The 24,659-nt window shown below is 36.4% G+C and overlaps 1 protein-coding gene across 7 annotated transcripts in view; it reads left to right on the forward strand.

Annotated features, from left to right (window-relative positions):
- Window positions 1–24,412, forward strand: part of ACMSD (aminocarboxymuconate semialdehyde decarboxylase) — a 63,602-nt gene extending 39,190 nt beyond the window's left edge. For 5 of the 7 annotated variants that reach the window (XM_054477830.1, XM_054477831.1, XM_063647395.1 and 2 more), the window contains 2 exons: window positions 20,709–20,807; window positions 24,176–24,361. In XM_054477830.1, the coding sequence (XP_054333805.1) occupies window positions 20,709–20,807; window positions 24,176–24,238 (162 nt within the window). In that variant the 3' untranslated portion in view covers window positions 24,239–24,361. Of the gene's footprint in view, window positions 1–20,708; window positions 20,808–24,175 lie in introns of all 7 variants that reach the window. The other 2 variants (XM_054477829.1, XM_054477832.2) reach the window with 2 other exon arrangements.
- Window positions 24,413–24,659: the final 247 nt, after the last annotated feature.

A 24,659-nucleotide genomic window follows, 5' to 3' on the forward strand; every position in this document is an offset into this window, starting at 1 on the left:
TTGGCTGGGGCTAAAGGATTTACATTCAAGGTGGATTTTACCCATGAGTGGCATGTCAGTGCTTGGTTTTGGTAGGAGGCCTCAGTTCCTCTCCAGGTGCACCTCTTCACAGCTGCTTGAGTGTCCTCACAACATGGCTGCTGGATGCCCCCAAGAGTGAGTGATCTGAGAAAGAAATGGGGAGAGATGGTAATGGAGACCAGAGGGAGCGAGGGAAGAAGAGGGGGGAAGAAAGAAAAAAAGAGAGAGAGAGAGAGAGATTGAGCACACACCAGAGAGAAGCTATCCTTTTTATGACCTAGAGTCAGAAGTCATGTAGTATTAATTCCACCACATTTTATTCATTAGAAGCAAGTCATTTAATCTGGCTCACATTCAAGGGGAGTAGAATTAGATCCCACCTTTTGAAGGGAGGGTTATCAAAGGATTTGAAGGTGTATTTTAAAACTACCTCATTCCACTCTCTGGCCACAAATTATTTATATTCCTCCTAAATGCAAAACACCCTCACCCCTACCAAGACTGCCCCAAAAGTCTCATCCATTTATAGCATCACTTTAAAGTCTAGGATTTTGTTGCTTAGATGAACTGCTGGATGAGGCTCCTCATGTATACTTTCTCCAAATCTGAAGAACTGTGAAACGAACAGACAAGTTCCTTTGTTCCTCACACACTCAATGTAAAATGGCGAGACAAGCATAGGATACTTGCTATCCTTTCCATTCCAAAAGGGGAAAACAAGAGCTTCAGAGGAGGTCATTAGCCACCAGCAAGTCTGAAATCCATCAGGCACATATTGGTAGTTCCTTTATTAGAACTCAAAGCATAGAAACCATTCAACATAACTCTTTTTGTTTTGTTTTTGAGACAGGGTTTTGCTCTGTCATCCTGGCTGGAGTGCAGTGGCACCATCTCAGCTCACTGCAACCTCCACTCCCCAGACTCAAGGGATCCTCCAGCCTCAGTCCCCTAAGTAGCTGGGATCACAGACACATGCCACCACAGCTGGCTGATTTTTTATATTTTGTAGAGACAGGGTTTTGCCATGTTGCCCAGGCTGGTCTCGAACTCCTGGACTCAACTGAGGACTCCACCCACCTCAGCCTCCCAAAGTGCTGGGATTACAGGTGTGAGCCACTGTGCCAGGCCAATTCAACATAGCTGTTGCTTCTACCTTCTCAGTCGTCTTTCCTTTTCCATAAAAGCCTGTGTTTGTGGCTGAGCAGTTAGTACAGACTGCTTCATGCCTGTACATGTTTTATAGTCCAAAGGTTTACTTTCCTTTTTTATATCTGTTCCTTTCAGTCCAAGCTGGTGGTGCTTCCAATACAATTCCTTTAAAAACCAAATGAGTCTTTCATGAAGGTTTTTATTAGGCAAAAGACTTAGCCACAAATCTCTGAGAAAAGCCCTTCTCTACTTTTGGGTTTCTGCTAAGGTGGCTGAGAGACAACAGCCTTAAGCTTCTGAGAAGCCCTTTTTGTTTGACTGAATGGCTTTTTGAGGCACTTCCTAAATCTTTTGAGGTTATAACAAAGACATTATAGTCACATCTTGGCTTAATTTTTAGACTCTATTTTTCTGATTATGCCCTGGATTTAGTTTTTGCCAGAAATCCATATCTTAACTTTAGCATCATTTGCTATAGGAGAGGCTGGAAATATTCAAACCCAACAATCCCCATAGTACCAGTCCATGGCTCAGGGGTTGGGGACCCCTGTTGTAGTTGACAGCGTTGCTAAATTTTTGCCACCACCATAGCAAGGATCACCCTTCTTCTAGTTTCCAATCACATTTTCCTCATTCTCCTTTAAGCCTTTACTGCAACCCTCTCACAGGCCATTGGGCTTCTAATAAGAGTCTTTACAAGGACCTTTTGTCTTTTATTATTCTCAAAGTCCTTCCAACTTCCTCCTACTAATCAGTTCCAAAGCCACTCCCACATTTTCAGGTTTTTGTTATGGTAGCACCAAATTTCCAGGAACCAAAGTCTGTATTCGTTACATGTTGCTGCATCACAAATTAACCTAAAACTTAGTGGTTTAAAACAAGAATGCATATTTATTATCTCATTCGTTTTCTCTGGGTCAGGAATTCAGGAACCCTCTGGCTTGGCAATTCTGGCTCAGGGTTTCTCTTGAGGTTCAATAAGATGACTGCAGACCACAAATTTCTTCTTTCTTTCCTTCCTTCTTTATTTTGTTTTATTTTATTTACATGCTACTTACACAAACTTAACCCCAAACTCTCCACCAGTTTTGTAACTTTCCTCTCAGTACATTCAGACACATAGACTAACACTAGTCCATTAATTCTGTATTTTTAAAGAAATATCTTCAGGAGCCTTCTGATGCTCTAATTGGGACTGAGTTGCTATTTAAATCTGCTGCACAGCTGTCATCCTGAAATCTCTCTTCATGAGGTATTCTCAATCTCTCTCATTGGATTCCTTGTTTGCTGAATCTCATGATTTTCTCATTTCTTGGTTGTACTCCTTCATCTTAGTGGACAACATCCTTCAATAACTTTCAGAGAAGGAAGTATGGGGGATGAACTTTTCAAAACCTTGTTTATCTAAAAATGTCTGTATTCATCCTTCACAATGAGCTAATTATTTGGCTAGGTAATAATTCTAGCTTGGAAGTCGTTTTTTCCCCTCAGAATTTTAAAGTCATTGTTTCATTGTGTTCTGGCTTTTAGAGGTGCTGTTGGGTAATGTAATGACATCCTAATTTTTGAAATTTGTGTAAAACCTGCTTCTCTCTCCTCCTTACCACAACTTCAAAGAGTCTAAGAATTTCTTTTTGTCCTGAAATTTCACAATGATACTACTTGATATAGGTCTATTTTCACCCATTTACCCTAGTCATTTGGTGGATCCTTTCATTCTGTAAATTTTCTTAAATTATGTGTTAATGATTTCCTTCCCTCTTCTTTTTCTCTCTAGAATTCCTATTGTTCTAAAGTGGAACCTATTTTTGTTTTCTGTCTTATATACCACCTCTTTGAACTTTTGTTTTACTTTCTGGGAGATTTTTTTCAACTTTATTTAAAAAGCCTTCTATTTAGTTGGTCTCTTAATTTCCAAAAGCTTATTATTTTTCTTGTTCTCTGAATTTTTTTTAATATCCTGTTCTTATTGGGTGGATGCAATACCTTTTCTTATCTCTCTGAATATACTAAGAATTTTAGGAAGTTTAATTATCCCTGCAAGTCTTCCTCCAGGTGGCTTTTTTGTCTGTTTTTTAAAGTCTCAGTCTTTCATATTAAATGCTTTCCTCATGTGTCTATACTTTTTGAGCATGTACAATGTTTTAGTAGCTGACTCTTGGAGTTGTTAGGGCAAGACAGAGGTAATAATTGCACAGCATTGTGAATGTGCTCTATGCCGATGAAGTGTACATTTTAAATAGTTAATTTTGTGTTATGTGAATTTCACCTCAATTTTTTTAAGGGGCCTGTTTCTGCAAGCTAGACTTTCTGCCACCCCAACCAAAATATCTATTCATATGTTATTCACTTTATTTATTTATTTAGAGACAAAGTATCACTCTGTCACCCAGGCTGGAGTGCAGTGGCATGATCTCAGCTCACCACATCTTCTGCCTCCCGATTCAAGCAATTCTTGTGCCTCTCAGCCTCCTGAGTAGCTGGGATTACAGGCATGAGCCAGAACACCTGGCTAATTTTTGTATTTTTAGTAGAGACATGGTTTCACCATGTTGGCCAGGCTGGTCTCAAACTCCTGACCTCAGGTGATCCGCCTGCCTCAGCCTCCCAAAGTTCCGGGATTACAGGCATGCACCACTGCACCTGGCCCTTTTCTTTATTTTTAATGGAGAATCCCGAAATTCTTGTTCTGTAAAATAGAAAGTATTTTTATTATGTAGTAAAAGAAATGGTTCACTTTTAGGAGCAACACTGTCAGTTTTTACAACAATAAGCAGAAATATGATCTTGTCTTGGGCATTTGATCTGTGAGTAAGAAGATGAACCTAAGCTGGACATCACTCAGGCCCAATGGATAAAGCTTCACCATCCCCTTTCTGTACCTCTACATCTTTCATATTCAGGACTACTCTATTCAAGGGGTTCTGAAGGGCTAGGATGATCCAGAAGCACCGAAAAGTGATTTATCATTAAAGAAAGATTTGAATATACCCAGAGCTATTGTAGGCAGCAGACCATATCATACATATTAGAAATATTTCCAACATGGCTTAAAACAAAAAGAGTTTCTCAGGCTGGTCATAAACCTAACACTTTTGAAGGCCGAGATGGGAGGATCACTTGAGGCCAGGAGTTCAAGACCAGCCTGCCCAACATGGTGAAACCCTGTCTCTACTAAAAATACAAAAAAAAAAAATTAGCCGGATTATGCCTGCAATCCCAGCACTTTGGGAGGCTGAGGCGGTTGGATCACTTGAGGTCAGGAGTTTGAGACCAACCTAGCCAACATGGTGAAACCCCATCTCTACTAAAAATACAGAAAGTAGCCAGGCGTGGTGACGGGCACCTGTAATCCCAGCTACTCAGGAGGCTGAGGCACGAGAATCACTTGAACCTGGGAGGTGGAGGTTGCAGTGAGCCAAAATTGCACCACTGTACTCCAGCCTGAGAGGCACAGTGAGACTTGGTCTCAAAACAAACAAAAAAAGGTGGGGGAGGGTACCTGCCTAATTCCCACCTAACTTGACATTTAAATTTGTTTGAATACTTTGGCTTCCAAGTATTTTGGTTACAAGATATTTTCCTGTGTACTGGAATCCTCAATAGAGTAAAAATACTTTTTTGAGGCCTGTAAGCTTCCTTTCTGTCTTCTCAGGAAGTTGTGGTAAGTGAGAGAGTTCAAGTCCTGGCTCTACTACTAGTTAGGTGGTGACCAAATATCAAGTCACTTACCCTTCTCAGCCTCAGCTTCTACAACTGTAAAATGGGGATGATAACCAAGCAGAGTTGGTGTGAAGAGTTAATATAATACTATGCCAAAGGACTGTACAAATGTCAAGAGATTTTCATTACCTACTCCAGCGCTTTACAAATAGTAGGTGTTAAGTTAATGTTTGTTTAATTGAATTGTATAATGATCTTGGGAATATAAAGCTAATTTTACTTTGCATTGATTGAATTAAACCAGGCTCTTTCTCTAGGAAATTATGTCTCAGGGAACAAACTAAACCTCTGGTATGCTAGAATTTTTGGAGTAAGTTATGTTATAACAGAGTATGCTGTATTTACTGCAAATGCTACTAATGAGATATGCTAATGGGAAGATAATTAAGTGTTCCTTTTCCAGAAGAAAAAATGAAACTTTCTCCCACGATTAGAACCATTTTGTAAGCCACATCTTTGTGTTTGCAGAACTCCCTAAAAATGTGAAAAAGTTCATGCATCCCAGCAGGTGAGAAGTTTATTTCTTTTCCCTGACAGGAATATTAATCACTATTATTATCAGCTCAGTAAGTCCTTGACCTCATAGGGAGATGTGTGCAGCTGCTGGCTTTGGAGAGGGAAATGTATGTTGGAGCAAAGTGTTGATATCCACTGCTTTACTGCCTAATACGGAAAGCCAGCACCTGTCCAGAAGGTAGAATTTCAGGATTCCAGATGAGGCAGCCATGGTACCTAAAATGCCCATCATTAGAATTATTCCTTGGGGTTTAATACAGGCTTTAGAAATGCCCTACTAAAATGGAGATGTTGTCAAATGCTACATTAGCACAGATATCTTTAAAAACTGGTGCATGATCATGGCGGATACCAAGGGAATAGGATCTTGGATCACAGACAAAAAGACAGAAGAAATTTCAGCTTTTGGGAGGCCAAGATCAGATACGTTATGGTTAGGTTAGATATCTTAGGTTAGGAAACCTAAGATGTGAGGAGAGCTTTGGGTATCCCAAGGAGCTAAGGTTGATGGAAACGGAGGCAACAGTCATCCAAGGCCATATCATATGACTCCTTAACCCAGGATTCCTCATGTAATTCATTTAAAACATAATCAATTTGCAGTTATGAAATAACAGGTGATAGAACTAGCAATAGAAAAAGTCATTTTTTTAGAGACAAGTTTTCACTCTGTCGCCCAGGCTGGGGTACAATGGTGCGATCATAGCTCACTGCAGCCTTGAACTCCTGGAATCAAGTGATCCTCCCACCACAGCCTCCTGAGGAGCTGGGACACAGTTACCATGGCTGGCTAAATTTTTGATTTTGTAGAGACAGGGTCTCACCATGTTGCCCAGACTGGTCAACATAGGTTGCTTCTGGCTGAAAGTGATCCCCCCCACCTCAGCCTTCCAGAGTGCTACAATTACAGGTGTGAGCCACTACACCCAGCCAAAAAAGTATTTTAACCCAAGTATTTATTAGGCATCAATCAACAGGAGACTGGCATTACTCAATAGAGTATGTGACCTTCATCCTACAGGATCATATAACTCTTGAAGAATCTCTTCCCTCCCATTTTTTCTTGCTACTATCTCTTCTCCCTCTGAACAAGAAACTCAATAAAAATTTCATTTCCAATTTTGTATGCCTATTGCTTTCTCTCTTGCGAAATTACTGACAAGTCAGAAATGGTCAAAGATTTACCAGAAGTTTCAATGAGATGTACAGATAGATAACAGGTATGAAAAATGAAAAATTCTCAAGCCAAATACAAGTACATACAATGATCTACTTGTACATAATTACAAGTAGATAATTAACCTCCTACAGGGAGGAGTTGTGAACAATAGTTACTAAATAATAATTCAACATTGCCAAACTCTGAGTGCGATATTCTGCAATGGGCATCCAAAATCAAGTTAGGAAGGAAAGCAGGGAAGTGCCTTAACCAGAAGGACAAATTGCAGAAGGGTGATTTTCATTTCTGCTTCAGAATTATTTGCTTTCTCCATATTAAAATGGAATATACCCCCTTTTAAAATATATTTATATCCAAGAAGGCCATAATACCGGAAATGGAAGAATTCCTGACTAGAAGGCAAAATTAATTTCTAGACTTCATTTTCATGTTAATGTAGTTGACAAATGTAGTGAAAGCAAGGGACTTTTAAATATTATGTTGTTTTTTGGAATTGTAAACAGCTTTAGCAAGAGGAGTTTAGAAATAAGGACAAATGAACCTCCAGTGAATACCAAGCAGACAGTTCAGAATGACATCAGCTGTTGCCATAGTTGTAAGTAGACATAACTTTGGGACTTTAGGACTTTTATCAGCAGGTGTATTTGTTTGGTTTCATACAGCAATGAGTACAGAAATCTAAAAATAAGACTTGTTAGTCTACCATGGCCTTCCTCTAAACTGTATTATATACTTTCCCATATTATTTCATATAAATGTATTTATAAAACCTAGGAAAATCTGTTTTGGGGGGTAGAAATCAAAGTGTCATTTATCCTCAAATAGCTCAAATTTAGAGTATTTAAAATATATTTAATATTTCAGGCCTAGGCCAGGCACAGTGGCTCACGCCAGTAATCCTAGCACTTTGGGAGGTTGAGGTGGGTGGATCACTTGAGCTCAGGAGTTTGAGACCAGCCTGGCCAACATGGTGAAACCCTGTCTCTACAGAAAATTCAAAAATTAGCCAGGCGTGGTGGTGCGCACCTGTAGTCCCAGCTACTTGGGAGGATGAGGTGAGAGGATCACTTGAGCCTCAGAGGCAGAAGTTGCAGTGAGCAGAGATCATGCCACTGCACTCCAGCCTGGGTGATGGAGCGAGACTTTGTCCCAAAAAATATATACATATATAATTTATATATATAATACATATGTAAATATATATAATATATAAATATACATAAAACTTATATATTATATATGTAATTTTTTTTCAGACTTCATCTTTCATATATTCAAGCATTCATTCCTTCAACACACACATTTGTTAAAGTAACTCTCATATTGATTACGAGCATGTATCAGAGTTTTCTTCTAAACTTGAATCAAAATAAGAAACATTCTCAAAAGTCCAATTCAAAGAATCCTTCTTACAAACACATTTTATAGAGAAAAAATCAGCAGATAAATTATTAAACTAGATTTTTTTAAAGAAGGAAAATAATATCTCGTTAAGGATGACAGCCTCTTTGCCTTATTGGTTAAAGGTCTTAAACTAGTTTCAAGAGTAATAATCAGTCAAGTGGGTTTCCCGAGAGGGTCTTTTAAGCTCTTTACTCTATTAGAAAATTGCTCAAGTATTTTATCAGGAAAAGAATTATTTCCCGAGGAAAAGCAGCTAGTCACATCAGACCACAAAGTTCTGCCCCCACAAAGGTTTGGGACCCCTTTATTTCTCACATTTATTGGGGGCTGCTTATGCCATGCTAAAGAACTTGAGCTTTACCTTCTAGGCAATGGAAAACTATTGACAGGGTTTAAGCAGAGATATGCCATGATCAAATTTGTATTTTTAAAAGACCATTTTCTCCACTATTTAGTATTGACCGAAGTGGATGAGACTGGAATTCCAGGAATAGGATGGCCTTAACTTTTGAAAATCAGTGTAATTCACCATATTCGTGAAATAAATAGTATGATCATTTTATACATGAATAAAAAGTACTTGGCAAAATTCATTACCCATTCATGAATTTTTTTATTTATTTATTTTTTTTTTTGGCAGAGTCTCGCTCTGTCGCCCGGGCTGGAGTGCAGTGGCGCCATCTTGGCTCACTACAAGCTCCGCCTCCCGGGTTCACGCCATTCTCCTGCCTCAGCCTCTCGACTAGCTGGGACTACAGGTGCCCGCCAACACGCCCGGCTAATTTTTTGTATTTTTAGTAGAGACGGGGTTTCACCGCGTTAGTCAGGATGGTCTCGATCTCCTGACCTCGTGATCTGCCCGCCTCAGCCTCCCAAAAGTGCTGGGATTACAGGCGTGAGCCACTGCGCCCGGCCCATGATTTTTAATAAAACAAAACTCAGCAACTAAGAATAGAAAAGAACTTCCTCAATCTGATAGAGATTGTCATTAAAAAAATCATAGCTATCCCTATACATAATAGTGAAATATTAAACACCTTCTCCCTAAGATGGGGAGAGAGGCAAAGATGTCCACCCTCACGCCTTCCAATCAACAATGCACTGGCAATCCTACCCAGTACAAGAAAACAAGAAAAAGTAAAAAGGCATACATATTGGTGAAAGAAGTAAATAGTCTCTTTGGCAGATGACATGACATAATTGTTTATGTAATAAATTTTAAGGACCCTACAAAGCAATTACTGGAACTAGTAAGTGGCTTTAACAAGATTGCAGGACATAACGGCAATATTTTAAAAATCAGTTGTATTTTTATATACTAGCAGCAAGCAATTATAAATTAAACTTTTAAACAATTCAATTTATAATAGTGTTTTAAAAACTAAAATACTCAGAAATAAACTGAAATGATGTGTAAGACCTCTACACTGAATACTATAAAATATTGCTAAGAGCAATTTTTAAAAATCTAAATAAATGGAAAGTTCTATCATGTTTATGGATCAGAGAACTCTACGATGTTAAGATATCAATTCTCCTCACATTGATCTATAGAGTCAATGTAATCCAAGCTAAATCTAAAAATCTAAAATGTATACCGATATACAAAGGACTAGAAGAGCCAAAATAATCTTGAAAAAGAAAAATAAGTTTAAAACTTGCATTAACTGACCTCAAGGGTTACTACAGAACAACAGCAATCAAGACAGTGTGATATTGGCATAAGGAAAGACAAATAGATTAATGGAATAAACTAAAGAATCCAGATATATATCCATTCTTTTTCTTTCTTTCTTTCTTTCTGAGACAGGGTCTCACTCTGTCACCCAGGCTGGAGTGCAGTGGCACGATCTCTGCTCACTGCAACCTGTGCCTCCCAGGTTCAAGTGATTCTCCTGCCTCAGCCTCCCAAGTAGCTGGGATTACAGGCACGCACCACCATACCTGGCTAATTTTTGTATTTTGGGTAGAGATGGGGTTTCACCATGTTGCCCAGGCTGGTCTTGAATTCCTGGCTTCAAGTTATCCTCCCACCTTGGCCTCCCAAAGTGCTGGGATTAGTCATGAGCCACCGTGTGCAGCCCAGAAATATATTCATCCTTATATGGTCAATTAATTCTTGACAGAGGCACGAAAGCAATTACGTGGGGAAAGGAAAGCCTTTTCACAAATGGTGCTGAAACAAGAATCCATCATATGGGGGGAAATGAACCCTGACCCTATCTCATACCAGCCATACACAAAACTTAATTTGAGCAAGATTATACAACTAAACAAAAAAGCTAAAACAGTAAAGCTTCAAGAAGAAAATATAGAAGAATATCTCTTCAACCTGGAAGCAGGCAAAAATTTCTTGAACAAGATGCAGAAAGCAATAACCATAAAGAAGAATTTGACAGATTAGACTTCATCACATTACACACTTTAGCTCATCCTAAGGCAACATTAGTAACATGAATAAGTAAGCCACAGAATGGTAGAAAATGTTCATAAAGCATATATATGACAAAGGACTTATATCCAAAATTTATAAAGAACTACTAAAACTCATGATGAAAAGTCCAACAATCCTATTTAAAAGTGGGCAAAAGGCTTAAATGGCCACTCCCCAAAAGAAGATAACAATTAGCCAATAAACATATTTAAAGGTGCTCAACATCATTAGTTCATCAGAAAAATGCAATTTAAACTATGATGAGAAAACACTGCACATCCACTGAATAGCCAAAAACAAAAAAGACTGAGAACTCAACTATGAGCAAGGATGTAAAACAACTAGAATTTTCACACATTGTTAGTAGAATATACTCCTATCCTATGACCCAACAGTTTTACTCCTAGGTATTTACCTAAGAGAACTGAAAATACATATCCACACACAAAAATACAACTTGTATAAAAAAGTTCTTGGCAGCTTTATTCCAAATAGCCAAAAACTGGAAAAAGTGTTAAATGTCCATCCACAGAAGCATGGATAAACAAATTACCATATATTTGACACAATGGAATACTACTCAGCAAAAAACAACAAAACAGAAAAGAAAAAAATAATTTGCTGATACACACTACAACACAGATAACTCTTACAAAAGGCTGAATGAATGAAGCTGGTTCCCAGAGAGTGTATACTGTATGACTCCATTCATATGAAGTTCTTGAAGAGGCAAAACTAGTCTATGGTGAATACAAAAGACAAGTTATTACCTTTAGTGGGAGAATTGAGAGGAGAGAATGACCAAGAAGGAGCATGAGGGAGCTTTGTGGGGTGATTGAAAATGTGCTGTATTTTGATAGGAATGTGGGCAATGCCAGTGTATTCTTTGTCAAAAATGAGCAAATTCATCACTCATTTGTATGTAACTATTACTTTAAAAAAAGACATTGAATTCTAGCTAGTAGATTTGCTTTTTGCAGTGGTGTGGGTTAACAATTCTGAAAATACTTCATGTGCATTCTAGGCTCATGCAAATGAAGAAACAACATGAGTAAAATGGCAGGTGTCTCACTGTTGGATAAGGTAATTAGAAATATGAAGAGTGGGAAGAAGATGAGGAGGTACCCTGTAGTGTTTGGATTGAAAATGGATATATTGGTATAATACATGGTTTTTAATATAGAAAGATATGGAAATATAGATATGTGTGTGTGAGGCAGGTATTTCCACATCAGTAGCAGTTAGTTATCACTTACAGCGCCCAGATCTTGGTTTCTAGTTACCATTTTCCATCAAAGGAAGCTAGTCTGCTTGGAGAAAAGGCTGTTTCCAAGACAGAGAAAGTATAAAGTGAGCTAGAACATTTTGTACCTGAAAGTAAGGAAGTACGGTCAGCCCTCTGTATTCACAGGTTCCACATCCACAGATTCAACCAACCGAATTGTCCAACAGGTCAAAAATAGTTTTAAAGATAAAATAAAATAACACAATAACAAATACAAATATAAAGAATAATACAGTATAACAATTGTTTACATAGCAACATTGTATTAGGTAATATAAGTAAAGAGATGATTTAAAGTATACAGGAAGATGTGCATAGGTTATATGCAAATACTACATCATTTTATATACAGGACTTGAGCATCTGAAGACTTTGGTCTTGAGGGATAACTGTACTCAAAGAATGGTGGGGAAATAGCATAAGGATACAGGAGTCAACTTGAAGAGGTGATTCACATTGAGCAAACCTGAGATGATCTGGCTATCAAAATAAACAGTGATAATAATGGATTATAACCAACTGGATAAAGTTAAGTCCATGAGTCCAAAATGATATAAATAAAAAGAATGAATATATTAATAAATAGGTGAACATATATATTTAATTTACATAAATTAATGTGTTTGTATATATGAAGAAATCTCTTCTTTATAATGAATATAGAAATAACAATAGTTAGAAAATTATTACTGAATGATAATACCAGTGGATGAAAGTTGGAAAAGGAACAAGATATTTACATGATCTCAAAGTGGCTCCCCACAAATTGCTTATTAATCATGAAGAGAAAAAATAGTGATTTCACATTAGAGAAACCCAGCAAACACCAACTTAACTAAATAATCAAAATTACCAATACTAAGACAAACTGATATCATATGCCCTGATATAATGCACTGAATAAGACTCAATATCATTTCTGTAGTATTCCTATCCCAAATGCGTAATTTGTTTACAATCACAAGGAAACATCAGACAAACACAAACTGAGGACATTCTATAAAATAACTAATCTACAATCTTCAAAAATATCCCAGATGAAGAGTGACAAAAAAGGCCAACTGATCCAAATTAAGGGAAACTTCAGAGACATAACAACTAAATTTAATATGTGATCATCAATTAGATCTTCGACTAAGAAAAATAATTAGCTATAAATCACATTATTGGGGCAATTGACAAAATTTGAATATGAACTATGGATAATGAAATAACACTGTTATCCATGTTAAATTTCCTGATTTTGAGAAGTATACTGTGGTCATATAAAAAGTATCCCTTTTTTTAAGGACATAAACACTAATTTATTTAGGAGTAAGGAGTCATGATGTCTCCAACTGACATATAGCTCAAAGAAGTGTGTATATATACATAAATATCTATGAGAAAATGATAAAGCAAAGATGGCAAAGTATGAACAATTGGTAAATCTGGATGAAGGTTATATGGAAGATTCTTGAATTTTCTTGCAACATTTCTGTCAGTTTGAAATTCTGCCAAAATAAAAAAAAATTCTACCACATTCATTAATCAGTTAGTGAATAAAAAATAGGAGTTCAGACTAGTCAGGAAACCATAACATATCTGTATAACTATTTATGTTCTCTGCTCAATTTTTAATGGGCTTATTTGTGTGGTGTTTTTTGCTGAGTTCTTTGAGCTCCTTATAAATTATAGATATTAATACCCTGTGTCAGGTATATGGTTTTCAAATATTTTCTCCCATACTGCAGGTTGTCTTTTCACTCTGGTAATTATTTCTTTTGCTGTGCAGAAGCTATTTAGTGAATTAAGTTCCATTTGCCTATTTTTGTTTTTGTTGCCTGTGCTTTTGAGGTTTTAGTCATGAATTATTTGCCTAGACCAATGCCCAGGAGAGTTTTCCCTAAGTTTTCTCCTAGTATTTTTATATTTTCAGGTCTTGCATTTAAATTTTTCATCCATCTTCAGTTAATTTTTATATATGGTAAGAGATAGGGGTCCGAGTTCATTCTTTTGTATGTGGCAATCCAATTTTCTCATTTATTGAAAAAGGTGTCCTTTCCCCAGTGTATGTTTTTGTCCACTTTGTCAAAGCTCATGAATAGACACACTTCAAAAGAAGACATACAAATGGCCAACAAATATGTGAAAAAATGTTTAATATCACTGATCATCTGAGAAATGCAAATTAAAACTACAATGAGATATCACACACCAATCTGAATGGCTATTATTAAAAAGTCAAAAATAACATATTGCTGAGGAAATGCAAAGAAAATGCTTATACACTGTTGGTGGGAATGTAAATTAGTACAACCTCTATGGAAAACAGTATGGAAATTTCACAAAGAACTAAAAATAGAACTACAATTCAATCCAGAATCCCACTACTGGGCATCTACCCAAAGGAAAAGAAATCATAATATCAAAAAGATACCTACAACTTGTATGTTTATAACAGCACTATCACAATAGCAAAGAAATGGAATTAACCTAAGTGTTCATCAGTAAATGACTGGATAAAGAAACTGTCATATATAGGCACAATGGAATATTATTCAGCCATAAAAAGTATGAAATCATGTCTTTTGTAGCAACATGGATGGAACTGGAGGCCATTAGCTTAAGTGAAATAACTCAGAAACAGAAAGTCAAATACTGCATGTTCTTACTTACAAGTGGGAGCTAAATAATGTGTACACACAGACATCAAGTATGGAAAAATAGATATTGGGGACTTGGAAGGGTGGGAGGGTGGATGGAGGTGAGGATGAGAAATTACTTACTGAGTGCTATGTACATCATTCAGGTGATGGTTACACTAAAAGCCCAGACTTCACCATTATGCAATATCTCCATATAACAAAACTGCACTTGTACCCCTTAAATTTATATTTTTAAAAAAATCTGGTGTAACTGGAAAACAGTGTAACTCATTTAGGGCTCCAGCAGAAAATAAGATGACATACATGAATTGGGAAAACTAAACTAATAAAGGGAAATTAATAAAAGGGATTATTGACAAAGTTGTGAAAAGCTCCATTACTATTCCAGGCCCAAACTGGAAGCTAGAGAGGCTCTGTAAAAAGGGCCTGCACTGAAGTCTTAGGTTTCTATTGCTGTGGAAAAAATAAATAAATAAATAAATAAATAAATAAATAAATAAATAAAGGCCTGTGGACAGGAGCTGAGACTTCTAGTTGGAGGCTAGATGACTCCATGGAAGGCACTAGGTAATTAAGTACTTTCCTTTCATTCTGCAATCTCCTGCCTGTGTTGCTCATTAACTAAATCCATCTGGAAGCCCAGGGTCAAGGGAGTCCATTGTATACTTCATACAAGTCAGTCTCCAGGGGACAAGTAGGAGTGAAGAAGGATGGAAAGTGGATCTGGAAGAGCAAGCAGCAGATATGCAGAATGAAGGTGGATCAAGGTGCGGGAGAGGCCAAGAGAGCAAAAGCAAGAATGAGAGTGACAGAGAGAATAGAAATGAATATGACATTGAGCAAATACTTAGATGACAACTTCAATATTAGGATAACATGCTGAGTTTTAATTGCCTGTGAGGCAGCCAAGTATGGCTGTCCAGCAGGCAGTCACATACCAGGGCTTGAAGCTTAGGATGAGACTGACTGCCCAAGCAGCACAAATAGAGTGACAATGACAGAGAAGAAGTAAGCAGTTAACACTTAGATTGCATTTTTCACCACCCATTTACTTTTGATCAAATGCATTTGATTTTTTCTCTATCACTCACTGAAACTGCATTTAATAAAGCTGCCAAATCCAATAGACACTATCCAGTCCTTATCTTTGTCATCCTCTTGTCTCTTGTGAATCATTACTTATTAAATACTTTTTCTTCCAATATATCTCACTGCATTTTTTTTTTTTTTTTTTTTTTTTTTTTTTTTGGAGACAGGGCCTCGCTCTGTCACTCAGGCTGGAGTGCAGTGGTGCATAATCATAGCTCACTGCAGCCTCCATCTCCCAGTCTCATGCAATCCTTCCATCTCAGCCTCCCAAGTAGCTAGGACTACAGGTGTGTGCCACCACACCAAGCTAATTTGTTTTATTAAGGTCTCACTATGTTGCCAAGGCTGGTCTGGAACTCCTGAGCTCAAGTGATCCTCCTGTCTCGCCCTCCTAAAGTGCTGAGATTACAGGTGTGAACCACTGTGCTGGCTACATTTTTTTAAAAATACTACTTCTTTCTGGTTCTCTTTCCACCTCCCTGCCTCTCTCTGCCTCTTTTGTAGGCATTTTCCCCTATCCTCCATTTCTGCAATCACTCCACCCTCCATGTTGATGATTCCTATGATTCTATCCTTAGCCCTCCTCATAAACCACGGAGGCCAGAAGGCAATGGAAGACAAATTTAAAGTACTAAAAGAAAGAAAAAAAAAAAATGCTGTAACCCTATAATGTGAGAACTCTATTTCAAGCAAAACTATCCTTTAAGAATGAAGGAGAAATTAAGACATTTCTAGATGAAAAAAACTGAGCTAATTCATCATTAGTAGACCTGCCATACAAGAAATGCCAAACAGAGTTCTGTAGGTTAAATGGAAGGACCCTAGACAGAAGAAGTCACAAGGAAAATTAGAAAACATTAGACATGAATAGAATACAAAAACACAACATTCTAAAACTTATGGATGCAGCTAGAAGTAGTACTTGGTGAAAAATTTATAGCTGTAAATGCCTATATTAAAAAAGAAGAAAGATCTTAATTCAGTGGCCTAGGACTTGGCCTTGAGAGCTAGAAAATGCAGAGTAAACTAAATCCCAAGCAAGCAGAAGAAAAAAAACTATAAGTATTAGAGCAGGTATAAAAGAAATAGATTATAGAAAAACAATAGGGAAAATCAGTGAAACCAAAATTTGGTTCTTTGAAAAAATCAACAAAATCGGCAAACCTTTAGCTAGACTGACCAACAAAAATAAAGAAAAAAGATTCAAATTACTAATACTAAAATCACAAATGAAATAGGATGGCAGTACTATAGAACTTACAGAAATAAAAAGAATTATAAGTAAAAATTTGAGCAACTATATGCCAACAAATGAAATAACCTAAATGAAATTATGAAATTCCTAGAAAAACTACCAAAACTGGCTCAAGAAGAAATAGAGAATTCAAACAGGCCTATATTGAGATACTGAATTAATAATTTTCAAACTTCCCACAAAGAAAAGCTGATGACCAGATGGCTTCGCTGGTGAATTCTACGAAAAATGTAAAAAAGAATTAAAACAAATTCTTCACCAACACTTCAAAAAATATAAAAGAGCTCAATAAACAAGGAGCGGAAGGGAACATCCTCAACCTAATAAAAAGCATCATGAAAAACCCACAACTAACATCACACTTAATAGTGAAAGACTGAAAGGCTCTATTCTCATCACTTCTATTCAACATTGTACTGGAGGTTCTAGTCAAGGCAATTAGGCAAGAAAAACAAAGAAAAGTCATCTAGATTGGAAGGGAAGGAACAAAATTTTCCCTACTTGCAATTGAGATGGCCTTGTATATAGAAAATCCTAAAGAATCCACAAAGAAACTATTAGGGCTAAGAGATTCAGCAAGCTTAGAGAGTACAAGATAAATAAAAAATTAATTGTATTTCTATTTACTAGCAATGAATAATCCATAAATGAAATTGAGGACACAATTCCATTTATAATAGCATCAGCAAGAAAAACACTTGTGAAAAATATAGCCAAAAAAGGCACAAAATATATACCCTGCTGTAATCTGAGCACTTTGGGAGGCCAAGGCGGGTGGATCACGAGGTCAGGAGATCAAGACCATCCTGGCTAACACAGTGAAACCCCATCCCTACTAAAAATGCACAAAAACTAGCCGGGTGTGGTGGCATGCACCTGTAATCCCAGCTACTCGGGAGGCTAAGGTAGGAGAATCGCTTAAACCCAGGAGGTGGAGGTTGCAGTGAGCTGAGACTGTGCCACTGCACTCCAGCCTGGGCAACAGAGTGAGACTGCATCTCAAAAACAAACAAACAAACTATATATATATATATACCTTGTAAGCTACAAAACATTGTTGAAGAAAATTAAGGAAGACCTAAATGAGAAGACATTCCATGTTCATTGATTCAAAAACTTAATGTTGCTAACTGGCAATACTCCCCAAATTGATCTACAGATCCAATGCAATCGCTATCAAAATTCCAGATGTCTTTTTTTTGGCAAAAATTGATAAGCTGATCCAAAAATTCATATGAAAATGCAAAGGGGCCAGGTGCAGTGGCTCACGCCTGTAATCCCAGCACTTTGGGAGGCCGAGGTGGGCAGATCACCTGAGGTCAGGAGTTTGAGACCAGCCTGGCCAACGTGGCAAAACCCTGTCTCTAATAAAAATACAAAAATTAGCTGGGTGTGATGGCGTGCACCTGTAATCTCAGCTACTTGGGAGGCTGAGGCAGGAGAATTGCCTGAACCAGGGAGGCAGAGGTTGCAGTGAGCCAGGATTGTGCCATTATACTTCAGCCTGGGCGACAAGAGTGAAACTCCGTCTCAAAAAAGAAAATGCAAGGGATCCAGAATAGCCAAACAATCTAGAAAAAGAACAAAATTGGCACAGTCACATTCCCAACTTCAAAACTTTCTACACAACTACGTAATCAAGACTCCGTGGGACTAGCCTAAAGACAGACATAAAAATCAACTGACTTTCAACGAGGATGCCAATACAATTCAGTGTGATAAAGAATAGTCTTTTCAACACATGGTAGTGAGATAAGAGTAGATATCCACATGTAAAAAAATAAATAAAGTTGGACTCCTTCTTTACACCATGCAAATTAACTCAAAATGGATCAAAGACTTAAATTGAAGAACTAAAACCACAAACTCTTAGAAGAAACCACAGGTGTAAATCTTTGTGACTTTGGATTAGGCAATAGTTTCTTTGCTATGGCACCAAAAGTACAAGCATCCAAAGAAAATAATAGATAAAAAAGACTTCATCAAAATTTAAAACTTTTGTGCTTCAAAAGACAATATCAAGGAAGTAAAAAAGACAACTCACAGAATGGAGAAAATATTTGCAAATCATGTATCTATAAGGCTCTAGTATTCAGAACACACAAAGATCTCTTATAGCTCAATGATAAAAAGATAACAAAATGGACATGAATGTACACAAGGGATCTTAGTAGACACTTCTCCAAAGAAGAGATACAAATAGCCAATAAGCACATGAAAAGATGTTCAACATAATTACTTATTAGAGAAATACAAATAAAAACTATAGTGAGATACCACCTCATACCTACTGAGATGGCCATAATCAAAAAGATGAATAACCAATGTTGGCGAGGATCTAGAGAAACTGGAACCCTCATACATGCTGGTGGGAATGTAGAAAGCTGCAGCCATGGTAGAAAATAGTTTCTCAAAATGTTAAACATGGACTTACCATACGCGCCAGCACTTCCACGCTTAGGTACGTATTGATTCAAGCAATAACATGGGTGAACCTTGAAAACATTAAACTAAATGAAAGAAGGCTACATATTATGTGATTCCATTTATGTGAAATGTAAAAAATAGGCAATTCTGGAGACACGGAGGGTAAATTAGTGTTTTCCAAGGGCTAGAGGGAGAAAAGAATGGGGAGTCACTGCAAATGGGTACAGGGTTTATTTTGGAGGTGACAAAAATCTGTGGTTATATAAGATGAATAAAATATTTTTTAAACATTCTATAATTAGTGGAAATGATTACACAAACTTATGAATATACTAAAACCCATTGAATTATACACTTTAAAGGGGGTCAATTTTATGGTATGTGAATTATATCTCAAAAAAAAAGAAAAGAGGATCTTCTGACCCCCAAGCCTAGTCCTACGCCATGGAAGAAATTAATGTTATTTGTTTCTTAGATACAATTCCTGAAATAGACTGTATATCTACAAACATATATTTGTGGGTCTATAGGTCCCTTATTGAAAACAGAAATCTAAGCACAGCAGACACATTGTTCTACACTCTTTATTTCTCTTTATAACTTAAAGATCATTCTTCTTTACACTGTAACTTGGAGATTATTCCATTTCAGCATATGTAAGTTTTCTTTATTGTTTTCTATTTGGAGATATTCTATAATTTAATTGGCTAGTCTTTTGCTGTTCCAAATAATGTGGCAATTTATTTCTTTGTATATCTTTCCAGCACAAGTGTATGAGTGGAATACATTTTGAGAAGTAAAATTCCTGGTTTGAAATTTTATTTTATTTTGATAAATTGCCATTATTGACATAATATCTTTCTCGCTTGATTATGAGTTCCTTCAGAAAAGGGACCACGTCTGTTTTGTTGACAAGGGCACATCTAAATTCTAGCACACTGTCTGACATACTGCTTAATATATTTGTAGATTGACAAGCCTACGTATTTTATTGTATAAAGTGTCAAATGGAAATTCAAAGCTATACTGCTCAAAAACTTATGATCCAGTTTATAGGAATTGTTTATAGGAACTGATCCAGAGATAGTGGATTTTCCTTTTCTATTTTTTGTTTTTGTTTTTGTTTTTTTTTTACTTTTTATCGAGTTATTTGTTTTTTATTTTTCCTTTCCTACTATGTTAATAGTATGTTTTGAAAAACTGTGGAATCAATTGCAATGTATCATTCTAAGAAAGACAGAATCCCTTAATTTCATCTGAATATATATATTTTAGTAAATAAATATCAATTTCTTATATTTCAGTATTCTATATATCAGTTATTTAAGAAGAGAGAGAATGGGGTTGATTTGCAACAAAGAGACCTAATAGTGACACCTGCTGGAAAAAAAATGTCAGAATAAAGTTTGAACCATTAAATCTTTTTAAAATTTTAGACAAGTTTTATGTTTCTATTAATCAGGAAAAAAATGTGTTATTTTATGACAGGAATGTTTGTAATAAGTAAACATAATTGTTTACAGGAGGCTCTTTCATGTTCTACAAAACAACCGAGAAATATATATTTTATTTTTTAGGATAAAGTCATTTTGGGAACCGATTACCCCTTTCCACTAGGTGAGCTGGAACCTGGGAAACTAATAGAGTCCATGGAAGAATTTGATGAAGAAACAAAGGTATAATGTCTTTTACTTCATGGATTTCTTACTGACTTTTCCTGCTCTAATTGGGTTTGGTTTCAGAGCACTTTGATATATGAAAACAAAGAACAGAGGAACCATTACACTGAATTCCCTAAAACTATTACTCTATCTCCATAAATAGCTAAACTATTAAAGAACAAAAAAAAATGACAAAGCTGAAAGTCAGCCTAGTAAAACTAAATTCATAAACCCAAGAAAGAAAGTTGTATAGAAGGATATGACAATAAAATATGCCTGCATGTTAGACAGATCACAGGAAAAATGTCTAAATTTTTTCTATATTACTTCTGTTACAAATATACCAATCTCAAAAGTTGTAATAACTCTAGTCATTCAGATAACGAAACTAAGATCTTGATTAAAAGTACCCAAGGAATCAGATCCTTTAAGTAACTAGACTTTTTTTTTTCCTGGCGTTTGACTTTTAAGGCAGGTAAATGATACTAATATGTGCTATAATGCTACCATTACCTAGTCTACCCCTTAGCTGCCTAAACGAAGATGAGTTTAAAATGAGATGCAGTGTCTTCAGTTTCCCTCTCCTTTGCCACTCCTTCCACACCCCCATCCTCCAAAAACATAAGTTCTTCCTAAGACCTTCACTGCCCATCACTCCCAGAAGTCAGGGATGGCCAAAAATAACAATATGAGAATATATAAACTTAATAAATCTTACAAAATTTTTCATTGTAATCCTTTTGCATAAGTCTTGGCTTTCTTCTAAACTAGAATCCAAAAGTTACCTTGAACTCTCTCTGCCTTAACCATTAAAGATATTGTTCATCAAATCTTCTCAATAGGTTTGAAGTACATTAACACATGCCAAGAAAAATTCATTCTTCAGTATACTAGTTACAAGTTATTAACTGGGAAACCTTAGACTATTTTATACAGAAAGTGTCCCTTTTAGCACTAAAAGTCTTGAACTGTTAAATATTACCTACTAAATATTGTTAAATATTTACCTGCTTCCTTCCTAAAGTAGGAAACTGTCGTAAAGACATTTTTGATCTTTTTTTTTAAACAAGAAAGGTTGAAAATGAAAAACTTTCTATTAACCAAAATTAAACAGAAACCAGATGACCCACATATCCTGATTAAAAACTTAATGGAATAATAGTAATTATTATGACATGCCTTTTATTGTTTATTCTTATGTGCTTATCACTTTCAAGTTTTTTTTGTAATCTTGCATAAAGGCTTTATACTGACACAAATTCACAATGACATTCTGTACAAGGTTACTTATTGTAATGCTGTAATACTGAAAACAATCTTTAGGGGAATAGTTAAATAAATCATAATATATCCACACAATGGAAATTATGCCACCATAAATAAATTAGAAATCAATTTCCAAGATACACTGAATTTTAAAAAGCAAGGTATAAAACAATTTGTATAGTATACTTCCATTTGTAGATCCAATACATCTTTTGTGAAAAAGAATCTTTATATGCCTGAATATAAGTATTTGCTTCTGGAGTATAAACATAAAATATCTCTGGAACATAAACAAGAAACTGATCAAACTCTGGGAAGAAAAAGGTAGTTGGATGGCAGTAGTGGAATGAAGTATCCATTTTATACATTTTGAATTTTGAACCATGTGAAGGTAAATACCACTAAAGAAATTTAAAATAAAATAAATAAATCCATTTGATAAGTACAACATTGGAAGGTATAGCAGTTCCCCCTTATCCTCAGTTTTGCCTTCTACAGTTTCTCTTACCCCAGTCAACCACAATCCAAAAATATTAAATGGAAAATTCCAGAAATAATTCATAAGTTTTAAATTACATGCCATGCTGAGTAGCATGGTGTAAGCTTACACTGTCCTGCTCTCTCCAGCCCAAGATGTGAATCATCCCTTTGCCCAGTGTCTCCATGCTGTATCCACTCCCTCCCCATTAGTCACTTAGTATCATCTTGGTGATCAGATGGACTGTCGCCATATTGCCATGCTTGTGCTCAACTCACCTTATTTTACTTAATAATGGCCCCAAAGCACAAGAGTAGTAATGCTGGCAATTCAGATATGCCCAAGAGAAGCTGTAAAGTGCTTCCTATAAGTGAAAAGGTGAAAGTTCTCAACTTAATAAGGAAAGAAAGAAAAATTATATGTTGAGGTTGCTAAGATCTTACTTTGTAAGAATGCATCTTCTATCTGTGAAACTGTGAAGAAAGAAAAAGTATTTTGTGCATAGTATCTATAGGATCCTATATAGCATCCTCAGAGAGTCTTGGAACGTATCCTTCATAGATAAGGGGGGACTGCCATATATAGGCAGATGCATTCTACCATGAAGATGTGGAGAAAGGAAACAAGACTTGGGAGTTGAGTGACTTGCCAAAGGCAATATAACTGGTGGATTATAGTATATGGATGAGATCCCAGATCCCTTGACTCCAGGATCAGATCTCCATCCAACACTCTGAAGGGTACCTCCCTCAAAGGATACATGGTATTAAGCTATCTTAAAAGGTAAAGCACATGGTTCCTCCTAGCAGCAATAGTCACTTCTGAAATCTTCCTCTAGAGGAGAATGGCCTAAGTATGTATTGGGGAAGAACCCTGAGTAAGAGGTCCTGCCTCAAATCACCCACTTTTCAAGGCTGTGTAAGAACCCTGAAGTGGTCATAATAAAGAAGGACACATTAATGGTATGGATGTCACACAACCCCATATATTTCTTCCATCCTCAGCTACATACCTGTCCTTTGCAAGCTGGATAAACAAATCAGTTAGGGTATCACAAAGTTACTTCTTAAATCTCTTCTTTTGGCAGAGTTGATATAGTTTATAGCTGGGGAGTCCATTTCTTATGTGAAAATTTTAAGATGTACAGATTTGTACCCTCATCTGAGACCCTTCATTTATATCACTTCTCTTGCTCTGAAAAAGCTTAACTTTTATTTAGGGCCATGTGAAAACAACACATATGTCTAGCAGCTGGGGGATGGCTAGATGACTTCTGAGCACCTTTTGCAGCCCTCTTGTCCCACAGACCTAACTGTACCTTTTCTCTGTATTTGCCTCCAAATGGTCCTTAAGATCCAACCTGTTAGAGGGTCCAGTTTCCAAACAAGGGCACCTCCTAAGGAGGGCTCTCCCCTTTATAAGTCTCTTCTCTCCCCCTACAATCAAGTTTCAGATTTAGATTTCAAATAGCGGGGCAAAACATAGGTCAAGAGGATTTTGGTAAGAGATTCACTGTATAACCTGCTGATATTTTTCTCTCATATTGGGGAGCTGATTTTTTTAAATCTGATCAGTGTAGTACTTAAAAGTACTTAAAAAACAACCAATAATGCTTTGAAATATTTTCTTTTCTTTTCAGAATAAACTCAAAGCCGGCAATGCCCTGGCATTTTTGGGTCTTGAGAGAAAACAATTTGAATGACTGAATTTACTGCAAAGGCAAACTTTCAAAAGGATATCTCATTTTTGTTTCTAAATATGTATCAACAGGTATCAACAAAATCCTATTTTGAACTATTTTACTCAGAAATGAATGTCCCAAATATCATAAATTATTCATAATAAAAATGATTTGTAAGTGTTTTCATTCTGAAAAGCAGTACATTATTTCACTTACAAATAAAAAATGATTTTCCCAGTGCTCTTTTAATCTGGAGAAATACAAAATAAAATGTCATTAATGATTTATATGGAGAAAGATTCATCCTAGAGGGCTCAGGTAGGTTGTCCATTTTGAACAAAGATATGTGAATTGGACTCAAATAACCTGTTCCATCCACCTTTAACACCTACCATTAGCCCAGAACTGGGCTGGGAATGCTTTAGCCTCCACAATATAAATA

This window comes from Pongo pygmaeus, chromosome 11 (genome assembly GCF_028885625.2).
Source record: "Pongo pygmaeus isolate AG05252 chromosome 11, NHGRI_mPonPyg2-v2.0_pri, whole genome shotgun sequence".
In the NCBI taxonomy this organism is placed as follows: Eukaryota; Metazoa; Chordata; class Mammalia; order Primates; family Hominidae; genus Pongo; species Pongo pygmaeus.